This window comes from Rhea pennata, chromosome 3 (genome assembly GCF_028389875.1).
Source record: "Rhea pennata isolate bPtePen1 chromosome 3, bPtePen1.pri, whole genome shotgun sequence".
Lineage (NCBI taxonomy): Eukaryota > Metazoa > Chordata > Aves > Rheiformes > Rheidae > Rhea > Rhea pennata.
This window is the reverse complement of record NC_084665.1, coordinates 4,946,758-4,970,229: the sequence shown is the minus strand read 5'-3', so window position 1 is coordinate 4,970,229 and position 23,472 is coordinate 4,946,758. Positions and strand designations below refer to the sequence as shown.

Genomic DNA, 23,472 nt, shown 5'->3' with positions numbered 1-23,472 from the left:
ATCGTAGCTTGTGCTCACATCCCCAGCAGGACCAGCTTCTTAGACATCGCGCCGTGCCGTAGCTTTGCGACCGCTTCCTGCAGGACCGTGGCCGTAGACCGAGCTCCGACGGTGCCAGCTCTTAGGGACGTCGGGGTGGGAGTGGGTTTGAGAGGACAGGCCCATCGGGGAGGCGGCTTTGCTGCGGGCCCTTTTCCTCACGGATGGTATCGCACCGGTGCCTTTGCACGTCCTTGGTGGGAAATTCAGCCTAACAGTTGAAAGACTCCACTGGGAAGCCAGCAAGCTGCCAGGAATGAGAGACCAGCACCCCAGGCGCTGTCCCTGCCAGCTTTGGGTTTGAAGTCGAAGCACCTTACTCCTCCTCGAACCCCTTTGTCGTCTCCCAGCTGGTTTGAGAAGGTCCAAGCAGAGCCGCCGGCGGGATGCTCTCGCGCACAAAGTGGCTCCAAGGTCACGTGCAGCTCCTCAAAGAGCGACCTGGGGAGCTGGGGCACCGGGGAGGGTAACAAACCCCATTTCTGGGCTTCCCACGTCACCCCGGCAGCGTGGGGCCCCCGAAAGGAAAGCAGCTGGTGTCGCTGCTCGTACTTCACATCCGGACGGAGCGGCTGTCCTGCGCCCGCGTTCGGCCCGGCTTTCTCAGCTACGAGAGTTTCTCTGAAACAAGCTCAAAACCCCGGCGGTTTGCCCTGCTCAGACACGGTTCTCAGCACCTGGGATGAAACCAGCAGCGTGCGGCTCCTTCGGGCTGCGCGCACGAAGGAAAGAAAAGCTCTTTCCTTCGCGTCTCGGCCAGAACTTCTGCAGAACGCGGGCGCAGGTTGCACTTTCCAACTCGGCTTTCATCAGCGCTGCCAGGAGGCCGGAGCGCCGGGACCTCACCGGCGTCCGGCTGCTCCGGACCGGGCTTCTCCGGGCGGGAACGGCGCGGGACGGCAATGCTGCGGCACGTGCCAGGAGCGCCCGAGCGCCGGGATGCTGGAGCTGGACGTAACCAGCTGCTGCTTCTCCAAAAAAAGAACCCCACCCACCCGCCCCGGATTTGCCAGGCGGGTTTCGCTTCCCCTCCTCCTTTTCCCCGTCGGCAAATAATGACGTCGGCGGCGTCGTTTCGATATGATGTATTTATATTTACATGGTACATTTTTTAAAGCAATAGCTACACTGATCATACATATTAGAAACAATAAAAAAAGAAGTTAAGAACTAAAATGTACATCATACACTTGTATATATATATTTTTTTTTACACGGAGGTAAAAAGGCTTATAAAAATCAATACAACAGGGTTTTAACTTTTAGTATATAGATACAATAATGATGAGGCTTCAGGCACTTTAATTTGTTAATGTGAGCAATAGCTTGAAAAAAATTTCCCACAACAGAAAAAAAAAATTTGGTTAATGTTTTGTTACCACAGATACAAAAATAAAATCTGAATAATTTCTCTCAAATGATTGATGTCAGTATTGCAAAGCTGACTGGGAGACCGCTACACACTGTTCAGCAGCAGTGTGGAAAGTAAGGAGAAATATTTACAGAAAACACCCATTTCTAGCATTGTGCCCTTACACCACTGCCTTCACAAACCAAATAACACACGCAGCAAAATCTACAAGTAATACAAAAACCCCAGAGGAGAAGAAGGAGGAAAAAAAAAAGAGGGCTTTAAAAATTTTTTTATTTTCAGACATACAGAAAGGCTTGGAGTATGTCTACTTTACTTAAATAAATAGGGGCACTTCAGGACTGGACAAAAAGCTGCAAGATCTTTTTGTAGTGTTGTGCTTTATAGAGAGAAGATCTTACAGATATTTGTTTATATGAAACAACTTTGAGAACAGAAGCAAAAGGAAAAGGTTGTTCCATTATAGTTCTTTTGAGGCTGGCTTGATGTTTACTAGACACCATTGAGAGATTTGTCAACTGCTATTAGGCACAAAATATTTATATTCCATTCGGCAAACCCAGACATATCACCAAGAGTGTAACACTCCATCCCTTTTCCATTAGCATTCCTTTTTTTTTTTCCCTTCCCAACCAAAAAACCCCCAGTGACTGCTACAAATTAAGCCTACCAAACTCTATGGGGTGTAAGCACGTTGCATACTTAAATCACGGTTTACTAAAAAGCTGTGATTAACTCTCAGAGGAACTGTCGGGACGTTCCACCGAGAACGATGGCAAGCATTCCTTACACTTATTTGGCGAAAAAAAAAAGGAAGAAAAAAGAAAGAAACCCAAAAAACCTCTCTTTTAAGACTGATGTCAATGTGCAATAGAGGGAGGGAAAGGACATGCACCCACTGGCAATTTACTGCAGAAAGAAATTATGGCAGGAACAGCAGTGCCAGCTTGGACAAGCCAATCCCTAGCTGCCTCAAAGGATTCAGATTGTACTATGCTAGTTAGAGCTCACTGCGCTAAATCATTTTTTTTTAATAAAAATTATTTGGCTATTCCTTGTAATATATTAGAAAAATACTCTTTTTCCAGCTAATTACAAGCCTTGTACACAAGACGACATGACATTAAAAAAAAAGAAAAATTAAAGTATTTTTATCCCGCTGTATGCACCTTAGGCATCCACTTGATAAAGCTGGGTGGTGAACTGGGGAGGGGAAAGCGAGGGCAACACTTTGCTCTGGTTCCTGCGAAGACTCATGCTTAATCCAACGCGCAGGATCACAGAAACGGTGGTTACACATGCAAGAAGTTGAGACGCACGTAGGCATCTGGAGGACCGGGACTGTAAATCAGGGAATTAAAGTGGTGGTGAACATCCTGGCTTTCCATTTAAAATACCTGCTCAGAAATGCTAAATGTAGCTCCTGCTGCGAATGCGCTACGTTCTCACGCTCGTGTGCTACACACACGACATACATAAACAAACTCTTTTTTCCTGACAACCCACCACTTAATGCAGCATTTCCCCAGAACTGCCACGGATTATAACAGTGCTCTTGAGGTTGCATTGGTAAATCACTCCTCGCATCATGACGATGTCACCCCTCTACCATCTTAGTGTTTTATTCTCAAATCATTACATGGCTGGCTAATGAAGACGTTCCCCTCTTTTTGGCAGAACTCTGGAGATACAGATTTTTTTCAATGGTATTTAGGGAAAAACACCCTAAAACTTACGCTTCCCTTTCAAGTAGTGGTCTGAAATGATTACAGGTAAGGAGAACTACCAGGTTCTCAATGGTTACGTGACTACGGAACTGAGCCCTGCTTTCTGTTTAAGAACAGAGCAATAATTTAAGATGTTTGCTGAAGGAAATGACGATGGACTCTAAGAGAAAAACTGCAGCTTAGATGGCTATTCTGGCTTGAAAACAGGACAAAAAAAAAGAAAGGGGGGGAGAAGAAAACCGGTGACAGAAATACTGTGTTGTGGTACAAGTTTGTTACTAGCACGCCTTCTATACACACAGTAACTTGACTGCAAGTTACACTATCTTCCAAGCGTGATTTCGTTCTGCGACACCACCCCGCTTCTAGAGATGCCGAGCTCGCTGACACAGCGATGGTGCTGCACAAGCGGAGGCAAGACGGACACCACCTGGAGATGTTCTACAATCCACCACCATTGCAAGCAGTTCTTTCCTCAAACTCATTTTAACTGGAAAAAAAAAAATAATATAAACATGTACATGACAGTCTGTTTGATTACAGAGTAATAATACAAAAGTCTATGCTGTAGATTAGTTAGTTAGAACACTTGATGAGCAAATCAATGCAGTGTGAGCCCCCGGCGACCAAAGGCAAAGTGATCCAAACCGGTGGTTTCTGGATGCTGTTGGGCACAGTGGCTGCATCAAAGTAAGTGATCTCGATGCTCCCAAACCAACGTGTTCCTTGAACTACAGGAAAAACATAACGCTTGCAACTCATCCGTAGTCATCCAGCAGCTTTGTGTTTTCCACCACAGCACCTGCACATGACCCCACAGTGGTAACAAGCCCGAAGCGGCAAGTAACAGCACATACATGGAGCGATGAAAGACAAGGCGATAAGGGCCATCCACCGGAGGCAAAACATTTCATCACTGGTGTCACACGAGCAAGGATCCGTATAGTCTCCTTCTGGGTCGGACATACAGTGATAGAGCATAGTGTCCGCGCACCACATACAGCTCACTCGATGGATGCAAGTCTTGACGCGGTCCGGAGCATCCTGGCATTGGCCCCGTTTGTTCTCCTCGTGGTTGAACATGTCCCTGCAGTACACGCAGCGTGATCGCTCGCCATCCTCCTTCCGCCTGGCTTTGAATTTGACAGGTTGAGTCTTTATCACAGCACCCTTGATATCTTCACCCAGGTCAAAGTCTGAGTTGTCTATGTAGGGGTAAGTGTATTCGTGTTTGGAGGCCTCGCTTTTGGCAAAACGTACGTAGGAGTCCATGTCGTCAGGATCAAAGTTCTTTCCTCGCGTTGGGGCATGGCGATAGTCCTCATAGCCGGTCATCCAAATCTTTTCCCGAGGATTGATGCGCACGATCTCCTCATCGTCATCTGGGAAGTTGACGTGCCGATAGGACCGCGGTACTGACTGTGGAAGCGGGGTGGCGGGGGAAAGGAGGGAGAAAACAGACTATCAGTTATTACATTGGAGATATATGACACTTTTTCATCACCTTCTCCTCAGTATTTTTAAAACTGCTTAATAAAAAAGCTCATATTTAATGGTTTTGTCCTTTTTTGTTTGTATTCACTTTATTTTGCTGCAACTAAGAAAACTAGTGAATCAGTGCAACTTCACCGAGTGCCTCACTTTCTGCAGTAGCAGGGTAAAAGTTCTGCTCTTCCCCATATTTCAACCTTCTGAAAGAAAATAGTCCCAGAGCAATAGTCACCACCCAGGTACAAGGTAGTCACCAATTCCTGGGCATCATCACCGAGCTCCAGTCTTTGGCTCAAGAAGGCGTGTGCCTACCACAGAGCTACGACAGCCTGCTGGCAAGTAGTACAAGGTAACATTAAATCCCAGCGTAAACTTTTATTTATTTTTTCAATAACTAGAAGCCTTTTAAAGCTAACAGAGAAGGAGCAGGGGAGGAAGGCAGGGGATCTTCTGAAGGATGTCGTGGGGACAAAGCTTTCACAGCCTGAGCTACGACGGATGCAGCCCTTCCAGTGGTAAGAGCAAAAAGAAAGCTTACTTGTTCGAGATGGTAGTGGTCAGAGCTATAATGGTCGTGAAGGTGGCTACGAGTGCAAATTCTTCGATGTTCGCAGGATGTCGGAGAAGCCAGCGTTCGCACAGGCTGTTCCCTTTTCTGGGAGGAGTTCGAGGAACTATCTGTAGCATACTGTTTTCAATGGAAAGGGGGGAAAAAATTGTCACACCTGCAGCTGTTATCGCACACGGCATTAAAAGAGATGTTTTGCCACTCACTGACTTCGCACACACCTGCAATATTGGCAACACCTCAGAGCAAGCAGCTTCGTAAAGCTTCCCATAAAATTCTTGAAAGAGGCAGATCTGTTGCCAGGCCATAAAACCCGTTGCCACACACATGGAAAAATAAAATACGGCATAGCTAGCCAGTGACATATGCGCTCACACCACTTGCATTCGCCTGGCACGGTATTTGCTGTCCTGGGCACTGCAGGCAGGCGAACGCTCACGCTGGATGCTACATCCAAACAGCGAAGTTAAACTCCTTAAAATGATGCAATCATGTCAGCCGTGCGGGCACGCTCAGGCAGAATCCACTAGTCACCCAGGCTGAAAAAACTCTGCTAATTTTATTAACCTGCGGGAGTCCCACTAAGTCAAAAACGTCTTCTCATGCTCTTCTCCAAACACTCGCTGAATTCCAATTCATCACAAGCTACTTAAACATCCAACTTTCCTTTAAAGCTTACATTTTTTTTCTTCTCGCTTGGTCACTAATCTCTAACGTGCAATGTGTGTTACTTCTTGTCTTGTTATACATTCCTAGCTCACAGTCCTTATTTTCTTCAGGCGATTTAGTTATGTCATTACCCAACAACAATCGCAAAAGGGTGAAATATCATGTATTAATATGCCACTGCCAGTACCCGCAGCTTCAAAATATATTTATTTCCCTTATTAGAATACTACTTTTACCCGAAAAACTTTCTCTCCTTGTCAAGAATGCAGTCTATAAGTATTATTTTCCAGTGAATTGCACCAGACACATCTTTTACCCCAAGAATGCAAGAGCTTTGCACGACTCCATCCAAAGGGAAACACACCTCAACACCTTACAACCCGAAACATACGGCACTCAAAAGCGCTCAACTCCCACCTTATTTTGTCAAAAGCAGATTTGCAGGATGATGTGAGATCAGGCTGGGTTAGCTGAAGAGCATAAGCGGCAGGATGACTGCAAACAGACTTTCCATGCATGCGTTTTCTCTGACCAAGGCTAAGCACTCAAGAAGCAGAACACCTCTTAAGACAGACATGAACGCCACCGACGAAGTGTAAATGGCACTGGCATTCGGACCTTTGGGTTTCACCAACCCAGCCTTCATAACTTATTAGACATAAGCATTTCACATCCTGAGTTTAAAGACTTTTCAACTAACCCTTGTGCCTGTAACTTCAGTTCTTACAGTATCTCGCACATTTTGGGAACATTTCAAAATAAAAGTGCAGTACTTCTGCAAGAGGTAATTGGCAGAAGTGGCTGCAGCGATTTTCACCTTGCTCGATCCTGACGTGCACAGCTTGCTTCCCCACCTCGCTCTCCTCCAGACCCGGCAGGGCGACCAAGTCCTCTCCCCAACATGTGTCAGCACAGCTACGAAACCTGTTTGCAGCATACCAGAGAGGCTGCAGCCCAGGCCTCCGCTTTAACCTTATTAAAAATGGCTTCATTTACACATTCAATGTCCTCAGATTAGCGGGGCGCCTTGCCAACACAAACACTTCTGTGAGCGCCCAGGAAGGTAGAAGGAAAGCTGTCCAAGACCAGGTCTCTGTTTGCTCTGCTGTAAACTAGTTAACGCTGCCTCCTGGTCCATAACGCTAAAAGCAACTGGTTGAAAAATCAAGTCTCTGCGGGGACACCTTGCTGACTGAGAGCTGAGACGAGCACGGCTATTTCCCAGCAGGGTTCATCATCAAAGCTGCAAGCTTCTCTAGGAGACAACAGATGGCTCGCACTGCACAGGAATGCGTGGTTGAAAGACTGGAATAGAAAAGGATGGAAACGCCCCCTCTTTCCAAACAGCAAGTTACCACCGGATCCCCTGGACCTACACCTCTGCTGGTCAACCTATGCAGAAATGATCTGTGCAGAGGGTGAACAGGGAGGCGACAAGGTTTTCTGATGTGACCGAGTTATTCACAGCAGGAATAAATGAAAGCTGGCCCTAAAATTTGCTCAAGAATCTCATGATGCTGCGGAAATGGATGGTAAAATAATAATAATAATCAGCACAGCATGAAGTGAGGCAAGAGAGGAAAGCACCTCGATCTGACTCCTACAGCGATACACTCTGAGGCAGCTGCTGCAGATCAGAGCAGCAGCAGCACCCCAGAGACCACCACCAAGGCACGGCACACCCCCGCGGTGCACCTCCGATCCCGACCACCGTCCGCACTTCTGTCCCCCTCTGCCCCGTCTCGGTGAGGACATTTCCACCGCGGCACAGCCCGCGGAGCAAGGGCCGGGACAACGAAAGGCACGCGGTGGCTTCTGGATAACTAAGCAGTCCGGGTCTCTCCAAGCTGGGAAAGGGATGATGGACGGGAGCAAAGAGAGGGAACCTACGGAGTCGGCAGAGCTGCGGGAATGTGAGTAGGAAGCGGTAATTCACGGTCCTTCAGAGCACAAGGACGTGGGGCGTTCAGCGAAGCGGGCTCAGAGGAGGTTCAAACAAACAGCAGGAAGCACTTTTGACAGAGCCCATGGTTAAAACATGGTTCAGAAAGCCGTACAGAAGTGCTCGGAAGAAAATAAGTGGCCGACGATCAAAGGCGCGATGCTCGGTCCCGGAAAAAGAGTCCTGTTCACAGCCCCGCAGAACGGTTGAGGTTGGAAGGGACCTCTGGAGATCACCCAGTCCAACCTCCCCGCTCAAGCAGGGTCACCTAGAGCACGTTAGACAGGGTTGCATCTCCCACACGACTATACAAAAATAATCCCCAAGTACCTCTGCAACGCCAACCCCATAGGCTGCACCTGAGCCGGGGTTTTCTACCCCCGGGGAGGACGGCGGTGCAGGGAGCCGTGGGAGGCTCGCTGCAGGCCCCGCAAGTGCGGTACGCTCACCTGTGGGACTAAATCGAGAGCAAATATGGGCTCACGGGCAAGGCTGCGCTTCACTGACGGGGAAAAATGTTCCAAACCACCACCTGTTGCAGAAGTACCGTCTTGCTTTAACGTTCCCAGATTTTTTGAGGAGAAACTACTTCGAACATGCCCAGTAGCCAGAAGAAGGAAACGAACTCAAACCTGAGGTTGCTGCAACAGCAAGTCCGCTACTGAAACCCGGTTTCAATATTAAATTGAGAATTTTGCCTGGCACATGCTCGAGCTTTTTCATTGCTACAGTGCTCACACAGTCTTGTGATTTCACTGCTGGGATAACAGAATTGTGAAACATGATCATTTTTTATAAAACCCATGCTACACATTTCCTTTTGCAAGTGAGCTATACATATCTAAGAGAGCACCTGTGCCGCTTTGAAAAGAAAGCACTGCGTTTTGACACGCAAATGACTGCACTGTGACCATTAAAAAAAAAAAAAAAAAAAAGTATCTCTCTTTCTTCCTCAGATTTTAAGAAGCGGCTCATAAAATTAGAAAACAAACAAACAAGCAAACTAGTCATTAGTACAGAAGATTACGTTAATCATTTACTGCAGTTTACCTCTCGTGGAAACGGATTTGCCACACCCGGACGGCTGCCTGATCGGGCGCCGAAGCCACGTTCTGAGATCAGCGTCGAGCACAGAAGCAGACGTGGATAAGAAACCTTCGCCTGCCCCTCTTTCCCGGCGACTAACCTGGCCCCACCGCCCTGCCTCTGCGCGGGGGGGCTTCGCAAAACTGGTCTCACCCGCACCGCGGCGCAGCACCCGGGGTGGCTACGAAACCCACGGGGAGCTCGTCCGGCGAGGACGAAGCAAGGCGCTCGGCGCGGAGCAGCCGGGCGGCAAGCAGCAGCCCGAGGGAAACGGCGGGGCTTGTGGCCCCCCAGCCGGCTACAGCCTCGGGAAGTCTGCCATCAAGAAAAACTGTGGGTCAAACAGGACGAGAAGATTATTTCTTTTTTTCTCTCTTTTTTTTCCCCCTCCCCTCTTTGGGATTTTGACGGTCGCACGAGGTGGGGAGGGAATAAAAGCATCGCGACGTTGAGCAAGTCGTTTCACAAGTAATTGCCCTAACAGTAATCTAAAAGCTATGTTACTGTGGCCTTTCCGAAGGGCAAAGAGACTTCCACATTTGCAAAGAAATCGGTATAAAGTAAGAATCTCCCAGAAATCCCTCAGCTTCCTCTTGTAAGCACAAGTCTTTTCCTCCCCCCTCCAACTTTATTCTTTTTTAAGCCTAAAGACACACGTACCAGCACTTCTGCATTTCATGGAAATGGCAAGGGCAAAATTCCCAGCGTTTCTCTCAAAACACCTATTTCTCTCTGTTCAAGGAAATTAAAATGGGAAACAGTTCACATTTTCACACCACCTCTAAGTATGCCCTGTATATTCAGGATAGACCATTTGTCAAGGCCAGGTCATTTAAATATTAAAAGAAAGAAAAAAATTCGTAGTGGAAAACCTTCATGACTTTAGACTTCTGTCTCCTGAACACAAGCTTTTAACTTGTCATTAAAAAATGAATCCATGAAAGAAAATGTTTTTGTCAGATTTGCCTGTTCTATGTCACTCAGAACCATCTTTACTACAGACAGTAATTTTCTTTAGGAAAGCAGCTTCCACAGACGCTAGAGACGCTTCGGCTCTGTCGTCCACTGAGGGCCACCAGAGCTGAATCCAGTTCCAGTCCCTAACAGAAAGCCTACAGAAAAGTTTCACGTTTGATCGTATTCCAGTCCAGTTCAAAGACAGGCTGGCTGTACACAGCTCTGACAATAAGCACGGATTCAGATTTTCTAAGACCAGAAGAGGGCTGTAATTTCTCAAACGTTTGGACTGCTTCCTAGTCCCCATTTACACAAATACCCAAACGAAGTGCAGAAGGCGAGCTAGTTTCCCTGCTACCTTAATTATTATTATTATTATTATTATTTTGATTTTTGTGGTTGTAACACACAGCGCCAGAAATATTCTGGTGGCCTTGCTGCCTTAAGTCAGCACAACTTAAGCAACGTTTGCAAGGACTCTGTGCACGAGATCATCGCTATTGAACTCACGTGAAACCTGCTTCAGGCATTACCGGTCAATTCTACGTGTGCCGCAGATGTGACTTAATGACTCACTTGGAGCAGTAAGAAGAATATGAGAATCAGACACGGGTAAATGCTGTGGCAAGCAGATGGATGTGCTAAGGAGGAAACCTCCGTTGAGCTCTGCTGCATATTGTAATAGTCTTAACTAATCGCCTGTGATCCAAGGCATCAGACATCTCCGCAACAGCAGGCAAAACCAAAAACACCTGCGAGTCAAAGCAGAGCAGTAGCAAGATGGTCTCCCGTTACGGACTCGCCCGAGACCAGAAGCTGTGAAGGTGTCCACCTGGCATTTTCTTCCCTTCCCTACCTTGCCTTTATTCCACCACTGGCTCAAAGCAAGGAGAAGTCTTTGCATCAGGTGCTTATATGAGAAAAGCACACCACCACACAGGAACCCCCTCCAAGACTACCAGCCCCAGGTGCTCCTCATCATCGCCCGGTTGGATTTCTCCATGCTGGGATGAACACGATGGCCTCAGCGGGAATGCAGACCTTGCTACATACCTGCAGTCTCCATCCAGATGTCGGCAAGCAAAACTTCTGGCAGTACCAGGCAAAGCAGTGTGCAAAATTTGGGAGGTTTCCAGAGGGGAAGAAGCACACCAGGTCCTATTTAAATCCTGGGTCTTTGACATGCTTCTGGTCAGCAGAGCTACAGTCAGTTAGCCAAGTGCCAGCTCTTAATCCTAAGGTGTTAACAGGTAACTTAGCACACCTCGCGCTTCCGAGAAGCTTTTCTCGATATGGACACTAGGAAATAAAGGAATGAAGCTCTGCCTGGGGTGTTAAACGCTGCGCGTGCCGAGAGGACGGCGGGAGCTCGGGCTGCTTCTCGGCGCAGACGGGAACAGATGGCTCCACATTACCCACTCCTGAACCTCAGCGCTGCTACACAGATATTTCCAAGCAGGGGGAAATAAGATTAGGGGGGGAAAAAAAGCGCTAACAAAAACTAGATTAGCTGAGCTGAAAGAATTTGTGCAGCTAATCCATCATTAATATCTTTGCTGTGTACAAATTAAACTCTTTAGCCTCTAAATTCAGGGGCACGCTCCTCATGTATAATACACTTCATTACAGATAGAAGGCCAAAAACAGTTAAACGTAGACTTCCCACAGCGGGCTGGTATGATATTTTAAGAATCAGTTAGGGGTCATTTATTCACACTGTTCTGACGGTCCACACTATTTTCGCTGGAATCCAGCACCAAAATAGAAGTCAACAGCTGATGCAAACTTTTAGCATACCCTCTTTACAGGCACTGCAAATATGTCAGGCTTTGCTTAAAAATGCAATGGTGCTTATTTATTTCGGGCTTTCTTTTCTGCAGATAGAGCCAGAGATGGATGAGGGAACGGCTTGCTACGATCGCTTCTGATGTAACTTTCGGAAAAATCTTTGCAAGATTTTGAGAGCAGAGTCCTGGCAAAGCACACTAAGGAGGAGAGGGCAGGGGAACGGGGGTATCGGGGTGCAGCCGACAACGCGCGGCGCCGCTCGGCACGGGTTCCTCTGGAGCTCCCCGCGCTCTTGCGTCCTGCCGAGCGGTTCTGCTCCGCTCCAGCCGCGAGCCGCCGCGCAACGGGTCCACCTTCGCCCCGCGCTTCTGGGTCAGCCCTCTGCCTGCCGCCGCGATGCAGACGCCTCGTCTCCCCGCTGGAAGCCACCCCGGGGGGCCCAGCGCCGTGCCCCCCTGCCAGAGCCCGCTGCGCAGCCCCGCTCCGCGCCGCGGGGCGATCCCCTGATCCTCCCGCGCCGCGGGGCGCCCCAGCCCGCCCCGGCGCTGTCGGCCGCACGCCCGGAAAGGTCTTCTGCAGCCCTCCAGGGCAAACGCTGCCTAATACCTGCTGCCTCTTTTCCAGGTAAGAGCATCGCAGCCCCACCGCAGCGCGGCCGCGGAAGCGCGCCCAGCGCCCGCCACCACCTGCGCTGGTGCAGGTGCCTTCGCGTCCCCATCTAAGGGCAAATCCGGCACCTGCTCTTTTACTAGCCAAAAATTCTAGCTAGCCAGAGACCGGCTAGTCGCCCGGGGGGCAACGGCTCCTGCAGGCAGGGCACATTGGACACTTTGCTCTGAAAAAGGTGTTTTGACACCCTTTTTAGCCCAGATGTCTCCGGTAATCGAGTATTACCAGAAAGCAGGCATTGGGTAGTTTGGAGAAGACCTGAATAAACACCAGGCTGGTTATACACAACCAAAAGTATTGAGGATGGTATAAAACCAAAAGAGCTGGCCACCATAAGATGCCACCATGTCGTTTAGTCATTTAAGCACAGGGAGAGGGGGGATTAGCTGTTAAAAACAGAGTAAACAACAACCACAAAAAACCCACTAACAAAATTGCCTTTTAACAGCTGGAGCAAGAGGAAAGGGGCAAATCGAACATAAAACGACACCAAGCTGGCGCACAAATCACAACCCTTACAAGTTCTGGCAAGCCACAGCTCCAAGGAAACTTCCATCGTAGCAGAAGATCGTATTTCAGTTTCCTGCAGGATATATCCCAATGCCGCTGCAGCACCGAATGTGTTTGTAGGTGGGAAGGGGATAAAGCCAGAAAAGACACTATAAAAACGGTCTTTAGAGAAAGGATTGTGACAAGAGAAATTGCTTGCTCCCGGCAAGGCAGTTCGACACATCCAAATCACTGCTATAATTAGCTACGCAGGAACTATGTGATGGTAAGACCCAAAAGAGCGCAATCTAGATATTACCTGCTTAATAATTTGTTACTGAATTACAGCTGCTCTTTGCCTTTCTTCACACGCACCCCAAACGACACAAGCTCTCCGTAGGCTGTTATTCGCAGGAAAGGGCTATTTCCCTGATTTGGACTACTGCAGCACAAAATCTCGTCGTTTCTTTTGGGTCTAGCCAGTGTTGTAAAGCAAACATTTTTTGTCCCCTCCGCAAAGTGCAGAGGGCTGTTTGTGAGTAAATACCGCTGAAGCATTGCTTTGGCGGTCCTGTCTTTGCGAAGGACTCAGAAATTCAAAGACTGCACGCAGTAAAACAGGCAAATACAGTTTGGGGTTTTTTTTAAAAAAAGAAGGTGTTCTTGTTTCAAAGCCCTAAACTGAAATAGCGCCAAAGCAACCGAAGCTTTCTGTGCATTTGGGAATTGCGTTAAACTGCATATTCCTGCTCGCCTGGAACAAAAGCCTGCTTTACCCACCAGAAATGAATCTGAAAGCAGAAAATAAATTGTACAAGACCTCTGTTCCTCCCTCCTGTTTTTGCAAGAAAGCAAATAAAGCTTAATTTCTACCCCCTGGTTATCTCTGCTATCAGTTCATCTTAGTTCTTCAGGTCATTTACATCTCATGAATCTGTAATATATGTAGCAATAAACAAATTTGAAGTAATGTGTATATTCACAACTTTCACACCACAGTAATCTTCATAATTTATTCTGTCCACACAGCAAGCTGCGAGTGAATAAGGACAATTTATAGGCTGAAGTAGATCGTAATTATCCCTTCAATTTTGAAGAATTGAAGAAAATAGCAACTATCATCCCAGATCACACCAATCATACCTCTGTCTCAGCAACAACCTCATTCGATGGAAAGTATAGCTTGCTTGCATTGGCAGAAATGGCAAAAAAATAAACAGCTTAATTTCTGACGTAACCTAAAAGAAATAGGAGCTTCCAAAGGAAGAGAAGAAACTCAACGCTGTTAAAAACGTGACAACCACAGAACAACTTTCCAATCAACTTTCCCTACTGAAAGATCTCTGTGCGTTGTTAACCAATCCCACTGACTGACATAGGTTTGTTATGGGCAAAGTCAACCTGAAGAAAATTGAGATAAAAAGGATTTAAAAAAATCTAGTTTTAAAATGGCTGGATATTCAGGGCCTTTTCCCTCTTCTGCTGCCATCTCCCTAGGCTTCTGCCCTGGTAGGAAAGCAGGAAGAATCTATCTGACAAATATTCCAGCTGATACACACTATTAAATATGATGAAGGAAAAAAAAAAACAAACAAAACCCCAACCTACGGATAAACCAATTATTTTAGACTCAACAACTACCTTAGCAGTCAGTCTGCTGGAACAGATCAAGGCAGACTTTCTCGTGCTGAAGCGTGAGGACCGAAAGCGGTGTTAAGACAAAACGAACGTTTGCTACGGTTGCGTTGCAGGGCCCGTTCAAGGGTAGGACTTTGATGAGCATGCTGCTACGTACCGCTTAAGCCAGAGCAGTTTTTTTTTGCGGGGAAGAGATCTGAGCCTGGTGGTACGTGTGTATGAAGTTCTGTCTTCTTGGCAAATATATATATAAATAAATAAATAAATATATATATATATATATATATTTATTTATTTTTAAAAAAATCTGAGAGAGACTAGCTACGTAGGATGCAAGCCCCAAAACTGAACGTCAGAGAACGGGGCTGGGAGCAATGAACCCTTTCGCCATGCCTGCACAGCCCAGCTGCCTATCGAGCAGCAACAGGTAACATCATCTGGTCCTACTGCTGCGGCCATTCCCCCATCTCCTTACGTCTGCTCAGTCCCTGCGCGCACCTCAGGTTTTGTGACCTAAGTCTTGTGACCGACCGCTTCTCGGCTCTCAGTGCCACCAGTTTTTGTGGAGGGGTCAGATGAGAGATGCTCTACACAGAGCTTGCAAGAACTTGCAAACATATTCCAAATAAATATCCAATTTGAAATATATTCCAAATTGGACTGGGTTTCTACATCTCTACTTTAAAGAGCTGCAGCCGTTCTTTAAAAGAACCATCTGAATGTGAAATGGCCAAGCCAGTAAGAAAAGTTAGATTTAGTGTTTATCTAACTAACATAAATCTTATAAATTTTAATAGTGAGGCTGTAACACACTTGAGGCCCACATGGGAGATGAAAGTAGGGAAAAGGTTTCGTGGCAAGGCAGCGGGGAGAAATCTGGTCTTTTAATTATGAAACCATAAGAGATGCAAGGAAGAGTGCAACATTAACATCTGCTGCAATCTGCATGGCTACAGCAGACAGCGGGCAACTGTGTCCGACTCCTGAAGGTCTGTCAGCAGCCTCCAAAGCACACGACAACCTCGCATGAGCACGCGTTCGTGTCGAGGAAAAGGCAGGAGGGGCGAAGGATCGCCCCAAGCACACAACACGGTGGTGAAAACGCCCATCCGACGCGTCCCGTTGCAAGCCAGGTGTAAATCCTACCGCAAGGACTCTGGTTTCCCAGAAGAGCGAGATGCATGTGGAAGAAAAAAGGCGGTGCCGGCAGTGGCAAGATCGGTCCGCAACACTTTAGTGAAGTAGGGGCATATTTTCCTCATCTTAGAGACTGGAAAATCAGTATATGTATATTTTAAATTACTATTAACTATGTGAAATGACTGTCATTATAATGTGTGTTAAACTCAGTAAGGCTGGGGTTTTTTTTTTTTGTTTTCTCCCTCACATTACTGCTGAGCCAAAAGGGTACTGCAGTCACCTCTACGTTCACAAAACAGGACTGACATGGAAGTTGTTGCTCTTCCTGCCAGCCTCTTTTCTTCAGCACTAAAGCAGGCACAAGATTGCAGATTCATCTGAAAAACACATGAGCAACATTTCAGCTGAACTGTCATGAGATTTCAACAAGAACATCTCCGCTTTTTCGGTGGCTTGCTACGAGACCACTGCAGACACTCTGCAGGCTCTGGAGGACACAGACCTCTCTTTCCTTGGACTCAATTCATGTTTTTCATTTCATGGTCGCATGGGATTATTATCTGTAATTGAAAGTAAAAGTGGAGATAAAGAGAAAATTCTGCACAAGAACTCAATTATATGGCAAATTCTGTGGCTGAGGAACTACAGAATATATTTGGTCCTTATTAAACATTATTTCTGAAACGACCGTTAATTAAAGAAGGCTGAAGATGCAGGCCAGATTGATGAAGACAAACAGAGCAATCTCAGACCGCTGCAAAGACAATGTTTCCCTCAGTGGAGACAGAACGGATGGCTAGTCTTACTCAGATTGCATCTCTTGAGAGGACGATTTATAATGTACAAGACAGGAGAAATTTATTTGCTAACATATGGAAAACATTTATGGGCTCTACTGAGGATCTAGAATTAAAGAAACACAACTACATATTGTTAAAACTTCTAAATGGAGATTTTATTTTAGAATTAAGTGTGTTTTCCCTGAAGTCACTGACATTTACTTCTATATACTTTTGTTTTCTCCTCTGTTAGGTACAGCTTTCCGAACAGAGGTTTGTGTCAATTTGTTTGGTAACTGCAGGCCTACTCCACGGAAAAGGTATTAGATGGCAAAGTCCTGGTCTGGAAGATACAACCTACGCTCCCGAATGAGAGCCACGAGCGCGTCCCGCCGCTCCTCCACCGTTCCCCTGCGCTCCCCCAAACTCCGTCCCGCTTCTGGCCGAGAGGGTTTTGCTCGCCGCCTGGGCAGGCGACCACGCTCCTTCCCAGTGGGGCCGCAGAGCCGGCCCGGCCCCGGGGCGCTCGGGAGAGACCTGGAAGGGGCACGAGGGCAGGACACGGGCGTCCGGGCCCGTTTCGGCAGCCGTGGCCTCATGCCTTTTCCGCTTGTCCCCCGTAACTCAGGGCTTGAGGGACAGCCCTGGCTTCGGGGCAAAAAAACAAATAACCTGTGCTGCCGCTGGATCCCGAGGGAGGGCTGCATTCTCGGCTATAAATGACAAAACAGATAACATGCGAGTTATATGCACAAAAATAAGCCAGAAGTCATCACCTAACAAGACCAGGGATAGCACAAAACCCGCTTCAGTTGATAACCAACAGGAATATTACAGCCAGAACTTCAGCACAGCAAGGATATTTTGTTAAGCTGATGCCTCGGTGCCAATGCCAATACAGACGCCCGCTATAAAGCTGAGCAACAAATACGGAGTCTGGAACTGCTGCGGTTGAAGCGACTGAAATATCTTCAAGGAGAGGCAGGACCCTGGAGCACGTATTTGAGACGGCAGCGCAGCGGCAGCAGCTGAGATTTTCAGAGACGCGGAAAGGGCCGAGCAAATGACTCAATCCTGCAGATGCTTCTGAAAATTCGGCTGCACGCAGTTCAGCTTATCCGTGCACGTGTGGGAGAGGGGGAGGACTGCAAAGATGTTAACAGCTACTTGACGAAATAAAAAGAGCAAACGTATTTGTTCTTTAAAGCAAGCGCAAAAATATCTCCGGAGTCTATTGCTGTGGCTGGGGAAGGATATACAGGCGAGTTTAGAAGTGGTGGTAGCAGAGGCTGCATGCAAGGGTGACTAAATGGACTACTATACACAAATGAAGGACTGGTATACAAAAAAAAAAAAAAAAAAAAAAAGAAGAAGTACACGAAAGAATAAAACTGAAGAGGAAAAAAAAATCACATCTCTATCAATCTTTTTCATTTTAAACCCCTCCACGCTACAGTGTGTTATTTTTGGCTTCAGAAGATTTCAAACTCCACCATCATACACCAGGATTCCCAGATAAATGGATAGTCAAGAACTTCAAAGAGCTTAAAGGCTGTAATGAAAGCCAAGACTTCATCCTAAGAAAACAGAGAAGAAAGATTGCGGGAAAAAAGACGGTCCTGAAACCAGAGGTCTGATTTTTGGAGTGCTCCAACACACCCACCCCCGACCTGACAGCTTGGCCAACACCACCACACGAACCACCACCACCGGGTAAGCGCCTCTCACACACCATCCAAAATCCGGCCCAGGAACACCCAAAAGCCACCCGTAATGACAAAAAACCCCAAACCCCTCAGCCTGAAGCACAGCCACCTGCCGCTGGCGAGAGACTTGGCCATGTCCTTGCAACCTTGTTTTGATCAACGCCGGACCACGGAAAGCGAGTTTGTGGAGAAACGCACGAGCATGCCCAGCTCCCTGCATGTCAACTGGTTTGAGCAGAGTAAAAATATCCCTTCCTATTTCCGTATTTCCCTTCAAGTGGCTATTTTCATTGCTGCAGCGCTGACTATTTCCGTGCCTAGCCCCACCGGAGCTGGCACGCGCCGGGATGGACACGGCACGTTTCGCCAGGCTCCTTTCGCACAGGCGCAGAGCAGCCGTGCGGCAGCACCTCCACTCCCAGCAGAGCGCCGGGACGCCTGCGACTTTGGGGACAAAACCACACGGAACGGCCAACCGCTCCGGCTCCAGCGGGGCCTCCCCTGCGGCCCCCGTCCTGTCCTGTCCCGTCCCTGTAAATCACTGCTGGCAGGTAGTTGGGAAGCAGCTGCTAATGATAGTTTAGCTCTGGAGCACAGGAAATCACCTTTTAACCCGGCCTGCTGTTGTTTGTCTCCGCGAGCCGCGACAAAGGAACAGATGCGAACAACACGCCGACTGCCGGCAGCAGCGGCTGGAAGCGCTGCCGGAAACCTGCCCGGACCCCCGCCCCGCCGCTCAGGTTCCCTCCCTCCACCCCCGCACCCCCTCCCCGGGGGGGGGAAAAAAAAAACACCTTTTAACTTCTTGTGGTCCTTCCCCGCGCCCCTTTTCAAACTGAAATTTGCATCCAGTTCAATTGCATAATTTTCCTGCTCGTGGAATAGCCGAGATCGGACTGCAGTCGCAGCTTTTTTGCTTGCTTGCTTTGAAAGCGTACTTCTGTCTCTGAAAAGCTCCCAAACGCGTTTTAGACGTTACCACAAGCTAAATATGAGCAGCTTGCTGCTACCTGAGCTGCTGCTGGGTAGGTAGGCTGCACGCGAGGCTGAGCTCCTCCGGCTGAAAAACACTTGTTTGAACGCCCTATGCTCACGAGTCTAACGAAACACCTTTCAGGTTGACTTCTGGTGCTACCACAAAGGCAACTCCTCAGTGTTTTACTTCCCTGAGCATGCGCCTGGGAAGCGCTCACCGACTCTAGTTTGGGGGAAGCTGCTTAAGGCGGGAAGGAGAGAAAGAAAGGGGTGTAAATACCACTCGGACCAGGCTGTGTTAAACGTCAGGGGTACCATTTGCTCAGGTCTAGCCCTGAGAACATCTGCTCTGCTCTCTCGTGCTTCTCACAGGACAACGGGAAGCCAAGAGAAACCCAACGCTCTTGCTATTGGTAAAAGGCAGGCAAAAGTTTACCTTCTGCAGAGGATATGATATACTTGCATTAAATAAAACACACCCCTTGACCAAACACGATTACGGCCCGAAGCCAACTCTGAGCAAAGCTGGCCCTGGTGTAAAGGAGAAGGACGTCACGTGAACTGTACTTACTGTGAAGACATCGTCATCGCCCACCTCCGCCTCGTTGTGAAGTGTTGACGAGGAAGTAGTAGATCCTAGAAAGAAACAGCCTTTTTAAAAACATGAAACTTCTCTGCAACCTTTCTTTTTTTTGTCGTCGCTCCGTTAGGCTGGTTAACGTTCGTATCGTGACCACCTCCGTGTGTCCCGAACAGCCACCTTCCCCGCCTCAGCTCAGCAGCGGCCCTGAAGAGCGCTGAGGGAGAGGCGCAGGTTAAGGGAGGAAAAAACCTCTACGGCTAGCAGCCCTGGAAAGGTAAAATCTGAAAGTGTTTCTTGACGTGCCACTGCACGGCTGCCAATGCTAATTAACCAAGTTAAAAATAGCAATTAACGTTTCCAATTACAGAACGCTTCCACTTCTGAAGAATGGTAAAGCCACATACTAATCAGCGTTCGAGACCAGCTCCTCAGCTGTCAAGAAATGGTATGTGAGTTATTCTTCACTTGAAGCTGAAGTTCCTCAGAATTAGGAGGAAAAAATGACTTTTCACTTAAAAATAAAGCTCCCTTCAAGAGGGAACGGTTAGGTTGTTTTTTCTTCGTGTAATTTAGGAAATAAGTAAATATTCTAAAGGTCTTCTCTCTTATTAGCTATCCAGAGAACCATCTCTCCCCGTGTAAGCAAAGCATCTGAAAGGAGCCGAAATATGTAAAACCATAAACAAGAGTGAAATACCGAGCTGCAGCTCTGCTCAACTACACGGCAGCCGTCCGGAAAAGCGGGAAACTGTGTCCAGACACCCTCCCGCCAACCTTCTGCAGCGCTTTATTTTTTCAATAGCAGGACATTGAAACCTGCTTCTCCCCGTCTGCTGTACCAGCTTGAGAAGGAAAACGGGGGGGGGAAGAAGAGACGCGGCGCCGCCGCCGCCTGCCAGCGCTGCCCTTCAACTACGCGGCCCCAGGCAAAACTGGTTACTGTGAAAATAGAGCGAGACCAAGTTTTGCGCCACTGCACGCAGGAATTCGCGCCGGGTTCGGTCCCGCTGCACCGGGAGGCCCGAGAGAGCTCAGCCCCCCCTTTTTTTTTTCCTTTTTTTTTTTAAAGTTCCTAGCACGCAAAGCAAACCTACCAAAAAAGCACCGTCGTGCTGGAGAATAATTAACGCTTGAGATCTGGACGGACCAGGCCGGGTAGGATTGGAAAACACTTGGACTTAACCCCCTTCTCTCCTTACGGGACTGGGAAACAGAGCGGGCCGAGCCCGCCGGGGCTCGCTCGGCGAGGGGGGAAGCGGCCGAGCGCCGGCGGGACGGGACCGCGCGGCCGCCCCCGAGCCTGTCGGAGCCTCGGCCCGGCGTCGGAGGAGCGCCGTACCTTCGATGAGGTCTTCGATGGCCTTCCTCACGCCGCGGTCGAAGGCCCGCGCGTCGGCGGGGCTTTGGAAAGTCAGCCCGAATTTCCGGTTGTCCACTTTCCAGTGGTGGAAGGTAGGGTTCGCCTTCGTGTACACCAGGTCCTTCTTCACGAAGCACTCCAGCACCACCTGCGAGGGGCCGGAGCCCAGAGAGAAGCCAGGTCACTCTCCCGCGCCCCCGCAGAGCAAGCCTCGGCCGAGGGAGAACCTCTCTGCTCCGTCGCTGCACTCCACGGCGGCCCGGCAGCGGGTTTAGGAGGCTCCGTCACCCCACCACCACCACCACCACTACCACCACCACCACCTTCCCTCCTCTTCCTCCTCCCCAACCGCTCGTCTCCAACGCTGAAGGCCGGCCCGAGCGCTCCCAGGGTGACGTCCGGGCTGCGGGAACAGTAAATAACGTCCAAAAAAGAAAAAAAAAAGAAAAAAGAAAATCATCTTAAACAGTATGATGGTGCAAACAGAAGCTGTGCTGGAAACAGCCGTAAAAGGCTTTGGAAAGCAGGATCGCTCACGTCTCGACTGGGACGCCGCTTCCGCCCAAGCCCTGAGCAGCGCGAGCCGGTGCAAGCCGCAGATTTTTACGCTAGCCCAGCTCCTGCCCGGCAATGACACTAGCAAAGTTCGGCAGAATCGCACGGGTAACAAAATAAAACATCGAGAGCGGCCTCGAGAAAACTGGAGAAAAGGCTCCGCTAATTCTATCCGTGCAGGAAAGAGCTCTTTTTCAGAAGACCAGCTGCCAGGAGCAAGCGAGCGCTGGTACGAGACGACTCGCCTGCGTCCTCTCCCTCCGCGGGTCCGAACCCGGAATAGCAGCAGCGTAAATTATTCACTGCCGTTTCCAGGGCTCGTGCCGCGCCGCTCAGCACGGCGCGACTGCCTTCGGGGACTCTCTGCACCCCGCTTCGCTTCTCGGAGGGCCCTGACAGACCCTGGGGGAACACGGGGCCTTTCTGGGGGCGTCGGACGGGGTCTCCGCCCCGGGCTGTGCGCCGTTTACCTGCGATTTCCAAGCGGCAGCACGACAACCTAGATAGCAAGAGATGACAATTCAATAACCTTCCAGATGCGGATGGGATTGTTTTGTCCAATCCGGCACTATTTTCAGATGCCTCTTTTTTTTTAAAAAAAGAAAAAAAAATAACAAAAAAGAAACTTGCACAAGAACACAACAACATTAGATTTGGGGTAATTCTCTTTTATAAGAACAGACAAAAATTGAATGAGGTTCTATTACCAGTTTGTCTTTCTGCCTTTCACCATGGATTAGAAATCCACTTCTTCCATTGCCCTCTGGGTATGTGACCTTGCAGACGCCAACTCTACTGAGACCGCCTCCTTCTTGCGGCAACCATCCCCCACTGGAGTCATCTCGGGTCATAACCACGGCTTTGACTCGCACAATATAGCTGTCACTGCAACAGTAACAAAACAAAACAAAACCTTTTGTGAGGATCAGGCAGTCGCATCCGAGCATTTTTCTTTTTTTTTTCTTTTTTTTTTTTTTAAGACGGCACCGACCCAGGACCCATTCGCAGAGTTTCTGCTGGGAAGAGCCACCCACTTCCGTAACGGATGGTCTTTATCGCTCCAGCCACCGTACGAGAGAAACCCACCAAGCAGCAGGAAACAGCTCAGCTTGGTTTCCAAATATCAACGTGGAAATCAGACCTCTAATGGTCCCGGAAGCCCTTTCCCTCACACCATTGGGGATGGGGACCTAGAGGATGGGGTGAGCCTTGCAGCACTCCCAAAGCACCACCATCCCACACAGAGAAGAGACATGAGTGCAGGACTGCAGTGGTCCTGCTGCTCCCAGCATTTTGGCCAGGCATGAACTTCTGCAAATTGGTGCAAGTACCACACAGCCCAGGAACAAAGTGTTTTAAGGCTTCTGCCGTTGAATTAGCAGAGTGGCTGTTGAAGGCAGCGCTCAGAAATTTCTCCACAGGTGGGACAACAGTGCTCCTTGTGGGAAAATTGCAAATGCAGCTCCACCCGGGTATAGGTGCAAGTGCACAGCTTGGGGTATTGGGACCACACCATGCCACTAAAGCAGCTTGGCCAGCTCTTCTGAGGGGCTGCAAAGGCAGCATATCATCATAACCTTGCAAGAAACTCTTCCGGAAGCAGCAGAGGGATCTGAAGATGATCCAGGTAGCAGGCAGCAGAGGTGTCAAAAAAGCGCATGCACACAATGCCATCTGAGCACCCTACGCAGCTCGACTGGAAGAGGAACCAAAGAAAGGTGCACCCTCCCACCAATACTGGACACAAGCAGAAGCATAAAAGGCATGCAATGGGCGCCGAAAAAAGGAAAGGTGAAGGCTGACACGCTTCTCCCAAAAAGCTTACTTTTGTTCCCTGTAAATTTTATGTGTTTAGGTCCATCAGCTGGCAGCAAAAGTCCCTGCAAAGCAGCCCTAACGTCTGGTATTAAACTATCAATCTGTGGGGAAGGCTGGTGGT

At 48.6% G+C, this 23,472-nt stretch overlaps 1 protein-coding gene across 3 annotated transcripts in view; it reads right to left on the bottom strand.

The window, feature by feature from the left end:
* Positions 1-1,165: 1,165 nt before the first annotated feature.
* The window catches only part of SPRED2 (sprouty related EVH1 domain containing 2), a 57,201-nt gene continuing 34,894 nt past the window's right edge, over positions 1,166-23,472 (bottom strand). For all 3 annotated transcript variants that reach the window (XM_062571416.1, XM_062571417.1, XM_062571418.1), the window contains 5 exons: positions 22,241-22,418; positions 20,958-21,126; positions 19,607-19,671; positions 5,168-5,317; positions 1,166-4,557 (listed from right to left, as the gene is read on the bottom strand). In XM_062571416.1, coding sequence (XP_062427400.1) covers positions 3,907-4,557; positions 5,168-5,317; positions 19,607-19,671; positions 20,958-21,126; positions 22,241-22,418 — 1,213 coding nt within the window. In that variant the 3' untranslated portion in view covers positions 1,166-3,906. The remainder of the gene's footprint in view (positions 4,558-5,167; positions 5,318-19,606; positions 19,672-20,957; positions 21,127-22,240; positions 22,419-23,472) is intronic.